Source organism: Fukomys damarensis, unplaced genomic scaffold, assembly GCF_012274545.1.
Source record: "Fukomys damarensis isolate Sample0158 unplaced genomic scaffold, DMR_v1.0_HiC HiC_scaffold_5, whole genome shotgun sequence".
Classification (NCBI taxonomy): Eukaryota; Metazoa; Chordata; class Mammalia; order Rodentia; family Bathyergidae; genus Fukomys; species Fukomys damarensis.
In genome coordinates this window covers 51735699-51743253 of record NW_022900917.1, presented here as the reverse complement: position 1 = coordinate 51743253, position 7555 = coordinate 51735699, and the positions used below count along the sequence as shown (strand labels likewise).

The window sequence follows — 7555 nt, the reverse complement described above, 5'->3', positions numbered from 1 at the left end:
ATATATATAATTTGAATTTTGGGAAACTTTAACGGTGCTGTCAACTTTGGAAAAAGTTATCCCAATTTACTGTGTTGAGTTGGCATTGTACCATTTAGAAATGGACAGCCATATTGGTCTAGAAATGTTAATTTTATTTATTTATTTATTTTTTCCCATTTGTACAGGGGTAACGCACTGTATTAAATATGTAAGGTCATATCTACATGGGCTTGATTACAGAAACTAATAAAGTATTCTCTAAATAACAAAAAAAAAGAATAAGATAAGATTACAAGAGCAAGAAGCAATTTAAATATGTTAAGGGACCATTTTCATCTTCAGAATTAAGGATTATTTTAATCTTACATCACTGCCTTTTCTCTTTTACTTTCCTTTTTAGTTTTATTTTAGGATTCCCTATTTTTAATGTTCATACAGAGATTTCTTTAACTGAAATACCGAATAGTATCTGTGGTGTGAAAAACTATAATAGTACACAGGATCCTAATGAGATAATTAATAATGTGAAATAGGAAGTAAAGGGCTAAAGGTGTAGGGAAAGTGGGAAGGGTGGGGGAAAGGTAATAAGGGAGAGGAAAAAATACGATAAATTGAAAAAATGGAAACAAGAATATATTACTAAAAAATCTTTTCCAGTGCTTGGCTGAGGTGATAAAAAGTAGAAGAGAATCTTAGAATTGCAAAATAAACGTAAATCTAAGTCCAGCAAAGTCATCAGAAGGCAGTAAAGCAGTCTTTTCTCCTTGGGGCTCTGCCTAACCTGTCAAGGAACAGAGAACCTCAAATTACTTTGGACAAAGTCAGAGGACATAGTAATGAATGGGGTTCCTCTCCCAACCCTAGGCTGAAATAAATGCAAATATTCAGGAAAAATATGCTTCAAATTTAAGCCTGGGTGAGAATAATTCCCAAGGAAAAACTTTTAAGGAGTAAGAGGCCACAACCAAAAACCACAAAGCACATGAGAAAATACAATTACAGATTAGGAGTCAGGGAAACAACAAACTATTCAGCCAAACCTGAAAAGCCACAAGTATTTTATACTTTGTGTCAGATTATTCCATGAGCAATTTAAAGAAATGAAATTCAGGCAGTTCGTAAAAATGAACCAAATAAAACTAGAAATTTAAAAATAATTAATATTAAAAATGTAAATAATGGTTTAACAAGTTAAGCAACTGGAGAGAAAATTAGTACTGTAAATTGCAGGATGAGTTTAAATAACTTGTAGTTAATCTTCATTGCAAAACTGACTATTAAATTAGCCTCCTAGACAGGAGATGAGTTCACAGCTGAGTGGGCTTGTAGGTGGCAGGGCCGACTGGAGGAAGGAGGTCATGGGGTGTGACCTGGGAGCCTGTATCTGGTACCTGTCCCCTTCCTCTTAGGTGCTTCTCTTGGTCTTTGCTTCCCCAAAAGCCATAAACCGCAGCTTTCTTCTCTATGCCCTTGCACCACAATGTTTCTGCTTTGGAGTTAGAGGACCATGGATTTAAACCTCTGAAACATAAGCCTAAATATACCTTTCCTTCTCGGAAGCTGAGTACTTCAAGTATTTTGTAATAGAAAAGTAACTATCACAGTAAGTCACAATGCACCACAGGAAAATAGAAGTGATAAATACTATCAAGGCATTATGAGACATAAAAGAATACTCCAACAGGAAACCCGAATAGGATAGATGAAGAAATCTGTATCTAGATTACAAAGAGCAGATTTTAAAAGCAGCCAGAGTTGGGTATGGTGGCACAGACTTACAGTCCCAGCACTCTGAGAAGCTGAGCAAGAGTATCACAAGTTTGAACCCAGTCTGTGCAATTTAGCAATTTAGTAAAATACTATCTTAAAAGTGGGGGGGCAGGCAGAAGAAGGCAGATTACTGACAAAGAACAATTACACTTGACCAATACTGCTTTATTGTAGGCTACTCTACTGGAAGAGAAGGTGGTTGCCTACAAAGCTCTACGGAGCCCTGCTGTGGCTCTATGTCGAAGTCATTCGATCCTGGTCAACCCACAACTTGGACCTCAGTGCCCTAATCATGCGGGGGAGCTGCTGGTGCCCCCCTAGGCACTAACAGTGATGCAGCAAACCCTGCCCTAAAACCTGGGACATCATGCAGACTTTGCCGTCAGTCAAGCTAGCATGGAGCCACAGCCACAAATGCTGAGCTGGACAGGGCTGGCCAGGGCACCAACACAGCACAGGCCTAGAGCATCCTGGCTCCTGGTCATTTGGCAGAGTTCTGGTTTCACTTGGATATGAAGTTGGTCCCATTACGTAGCTGCATGCTGCTTCAGGAGAGCAAAACATATCTGTTAGTGACCTTTTCTGGGTGCCCTAAAGCTGCTCCAGCAAGCCTGGGGCATATTTTCTGACCATCTGCCTTTGTTGTTGCAATCTTCAAAATGCTGAATGAATGCTCTATCTAGCAATACTGACTTTCAAAATGAATGTGAAATATGCGTATATTCAGACAGACAAAAACAAAGACAGTTTACTATCCTCAGACCCTGATCAGAGCAATTTATAAAGGACATTCTTCAGGAAGGAAAAAAATTCTGTAAGGAAGCTATGATATGCAAGGACTTCTGAACAAAAATGATGGTAAATATGCACATAAAACTACACAATCATTAACTAGGCAATCATGGTGCTTAATATGTAGATTTAAAATACATATGAGAAATACTGGCACATGCCTATAACCCCTTGATTATACTTGAGCCTGAGGTAGGAAGACTCCCAAGTTTGAGGCAGCCTATGGAACTTAGCAAGACCATGTCTTAAAAATAAAAAGGGCTAGGGATGAGGAATGCAGCTTAGTTTTAAGGTCCTAGATTCAATTTCCATTGGAGGGGCTGGCCAATAATATATTAAGATTTAGGATGCAAATATAGGTAGTTAAGATGTTCTAAGGTCCTTTCACTGTGAAAGAGAAGGATAAAGAGAATGATCTTAGTTAGATATGTTAAAATTTCAAAGGTAAGTACTAGAAAAACAGAAATAGAATATATAACCTCCATACTCTTCTTGGAAAAAATGAAAATAAACAAGGGCACTTGAATCCAAAAGAAGGGGGGAAAACAGACAAAATAAGCAAACAAAATAAAAAAGCAGAAATGAATTCATTTGTGATAAATAAATGAACTAATTTAAGACAAAAATTATCAAAATAAAGTATTAAAAACCTAAATAATAATCTATTTACAAGAAACATGCCCAAACCCTAAGGACAGAGGAAAGTTAAAGGACTGGAACATTCTATATTATGCAGATAATCTACAAGAAATCTGATAGGTTAATATCAGACAAAATAGAAAAAAAATCATTTCTATAAGGGGCAATTAAATTAATGAAAGATTTACTTCACCAAGAAATAACAATTATAAGCTAGTCATAAAATATAACTTCAAAAATAAATAACGCTGGGGATGTAGCTCAGTAATTTAACACTTGCCAGCATATACAAGTCCTGTGTTGGATCTCCAGCACCAAAAAGAATAGAAAAATAAATGGATAAATTAAAATGCACAACAAAAAGACAATTTTCAAAATCTATGAGCTGTGAAGTGTTAAGACAAACTTCTAAATATCTGGTGGATAAAGGATGAAATCACAATGGTATTTAGAAGAAACCAAGCACTGAATTCTTTAGATGGCCATTCTTTTTATATCACATTTAAAAAAGACATTTTAAAATGCAAATCAAATAGAAAACGTACTCAAAATCCACTTTTAGGTACATTTTTAAGCCTTCTCAGTAGTAGCCATTTAGGAAGAAGTTAATTTGAGATACTAAAGGAATCAGAGGTTAAGCTAGTATGAATTTTGGGTAAAGTCAATAAAAATTCTAAGTTAATCACAATATTTTCAAAATGTATTTCCTCTCCAACTATTCTTTAACATGAGAAAAATACACCCTATTTCTTTAAAGTTAGGCAGATTTCTTGCAATACATCAGCACTGATGACTAACTGAAAGCTAATTCTTACAATTTATTTCCTTTATCAATACCTGGAATATCTATCTAAAACTGGGATAATCTACCTTAGAAATTAATGATTAAGGAAGAGTATAAGAAATTACTCTGCCTTCACAAGTGTTTTTAAAATAATGAAGACAGACTCCATTAAAAAAAAAAAAAAAGGAGGTGGCAGTCAGCCCTAGCCCTCTAACCCCTCTGTGTTCCACCATGCAGGTTCATTCATTCATTAATGTGCTGCCCACCCAGGTGTGGGTATTGCTGGTAGGGCAGGCTGTGTGCATTATTACAAAATAAAATCTATTAATTAAAAAATGTTGCATAAAAGAAATTTAATATCAACATAACCAAAAGAATTAATTCTACCTACACCCATGAAATGTGTGAAACAGAGCTAAATTCTAAGAATTGCCTGTAAAACTGTTAATATAAGAGCCACACATGGTGTACACCTGTAATCCCAGCACTTGGGAGTCTGAGGCAGGAGGATCATCAGGAGTTCAAGGCCAGAGTGGACTTCATAGTGCGTTCAAGGCCAGCCTGAACTACATAGTAAGAGATCCTGTCTCAAAACACCAAAAAACAAACGAACAAACAAAAACACTCATAAAAAACTAAACACTGTAAATATTTAGGCGTAAAGAATCTGGAATCCCTAATGTTTTAGCCTGAACTGACAGTCTATATACCACAATTAAGTAATTTATTCTATGACATTATAGGAACAGAACTATGACTCTCTCTTAGAAGGAACATGCCTCAACTCTCTAAATTTCATAAAGATGAAAATAAACTGTAGTCCCACAACCAGACATGAAGAAAAAAAAAGGTTAACAATTAGCATGCTTCTAAATCTTAAAACAGAAGTATCTTAAATAGCAGCAGTTTGTAAAATATCCACATCTGCTAATCGACTGACATCTGCCTTTTCAAACAATTCTAAGGAATATGTCAATTGTCTTTAAGGATTTATTTATCTGCCTTCATCAAAAGCTGCACAAAACATTTTTAATAACTAATAAAATCAATATAGTCCTTGCCATTTTAAAGCTTATCCAGGATATTGGTGCACTCAATTAGAATGACCAACTTTTTTTTTTTAATACTGAAAATTTCTAAAGCATTTATACACAGACATTATCAATAAATAGCATCATTGTACAATATAATTATTCAAGTCAGAAGCCTGTGAGGTTTGTCATGACTAGCAAATAAAGATAGTTAAATTTGAATTTTAGATAAACAACATACTGATATACTAAATTTAAAAAATATTTATATGTAGGTTAATTGTTACTCATCTGAAATCTGAATTTAACTGGGTGTATTATCTTTTTACTGACAATCCTAGTTGGGAATCCCTTCTTGATTGCCTCTTCAGTACAATATACTACATTTAAACCTTTTAATCCGACTTCCTCAAAATATCTAGAAGCTATCCACTTTTCTTGGTTTCTTCTCCCACCACCTTGATCTAAGCCACCAACGCAACCATATCCCAAAGAGTCTCTCTGTTTGCACTTTCAGGGAAATGCCAACTTACTCTAAATGCAGCATCAGTGACTAAGAAATAAATGTTAACTTCAAATTTATTTTTGTCTGGGGTCATGGTAGCTGTAGAAATCTAAATTCCCTAATTCAGCACAAGAGAGCCCATGAGTTCACAATGAAGACATGGGCCTCCCATGGGTGACTTCTGAAATAGTCCCTCAAACTTCCCAAAGAAAGTAACGTTTCTCTTGGGGAAGCCCCAGCCAAAGACCTCTATCAATTTTACTCATTTGTGCTTTTTACTGCAAAGAGATAAGAAAAATCTGTGCAGAAATGGTAAATCTTAGGCTCATTAGCAGTTTAAAGTATTCTTGTTTTGAAACTGCTTGATCCACACTTCACTGTCAGATTCCTATAATTCAAATCAATATCTGTGGATAACACCCTACTTAGAGGATGCTCAATAGCCCATGACTGGAAAGCTACAGGCAGAGTATTAAAAAATTTAGGCAGTCAGTAAGTACAATTCAAATAAATGTAAAACATATGACACCACTTTTCTCTGATTACTGATGCTCTAGAATAGTTGATTCCTCATCACTGATAAAATGTTTTGGTTGTAAGACCTCTTATCTCTGGGTGCTGTAGGCCTGTCACATTGTCTGATCTACGGATATTAACAAAGCAGCTTATAAACAGAAATACAAGTGCAGGTGGTTTTCCTGACACTGTAGAGCTATATAGTCTACAAAAGCAAAAACAAGTTATTTCCATCAAAACAACAGGCAGATCTAAAGAAAACAGATTTTTGTATTTATCAAAGAAGCCACAGAACTGTTAGAAATGATTGTGTATGTGTGCGTATTACTGTGGACTTAACCCAGGGGTGCTCTACCACTGAGCCATAAAAAAGCCAACCCTTATTTAGTTTGAGACAGTCTCACTAAGCTGTCCAAGCTGCCTCGGAAATTAACATCCTCCTGCCTCAGCTTTCAGGGCAGTTGGGGTTACAGGTACAAATGACTGTGAGGTCACATAACATGATGGCAATTCAAATCTTTCAAAACGTTTTAAATGTTAATGAGGATACTCATCTAATTAATACAGAACACTAACAAGTCATAATGTTGGTACTTGAACACACTCACGATCTTTACATATGAAACAGAAACTACAAATGTCGCCAGAGTGTGAATTATTGTAGTTATGACTCAATTATTTAACAAACAAGTCTTTCTGTGAATAAAACCTCATCAGACTGCCAAAAAGGTTTTTGGAAGCAATATTCAAGTTAAGTTTTCTGTCCATCTCCTTTTCTGCAAGAGAGAAACAAAACTCTGACTGGATAACCTAGCCAGGCCTACATTACAGATTTGAGAGGGTCGTGAGTACTTGGATGAAAACGGTTGAGTCAACACCTATAGGTGTAGATGCTGGAAAATTACACCAAATTAAAGTCTGCACTTGTATTCCATGGATAATCTGCTGTGTTGGTACCTCCTGAGACAACAGGACATTAGATTACTGTACCTTTTCACAACCAAAAACACTATTTGTAAAATGATTTAGTCCACATTCCTTCTGGCACCTGAAGGAAACCACAGACCTAATAATCCCCAAATTGTTTCAGCCACCAGAAATGCCAAAGTGAGCTTTTCCTTGGGGACAGGTTCAGAAACTACAAAACGGCACTGCTGGGAGGACATCTTACTTCTGCTAAAAAGTAAAGTACCAAGTCCTTACTGGAACACCCTGGGACAATGACAGTTTCTCCGCCGCCCTTTCCGAAGACCTTCTAACACCGCTGGGGGAGCAGACTTGGGGGCTAAGGAGAAAACTTGGCTTTTCTCAGAATGAGGCCTTTCCGGGCGCCCTCCTCAGAGCTGAGCTCCGGTCCCCCGTTTGCTTCGGGTCAGAAGCAGCAGGCTGGGGAAAGTGGCAGCGCTGTGGGGCGCAGCGTGAACCCCCAGAGCAGGCGCGGGCCGTCCAGCCCGGGCAGAGGGCAGGCCCAGTACGTCTAGGGGAGTGAGAGAGAGGGGACAAGCTGGCCTCTCACAGGCCCCGGGGCGTCTTCCG

At 37.2% G+C, this 7555-nt stretch overlaps 1 protein-coding gene across 1 annotated transcript in view; it reads right to left on the bottom strand.

Annotated features, from left to right (window-relative positions):
• The window catches only part of Nsmaf (neutral sphingomyelinase activation associated factor), a 66061-nt gene that overhangs the window by 55870 nt on the left and 2636 nt on the right, over positions 1-7555 (bottom strand). The window contains exon 3 of the mRNA XM_033759089.1: positions 7223-7352. Within this exon, the coding sequence (XP_033614980.1) occupies positions 7223-7352 (130 nt within the window). The remainder of the gene's footprint in view (positions 1-7222; positions 7353-7555) is intronic.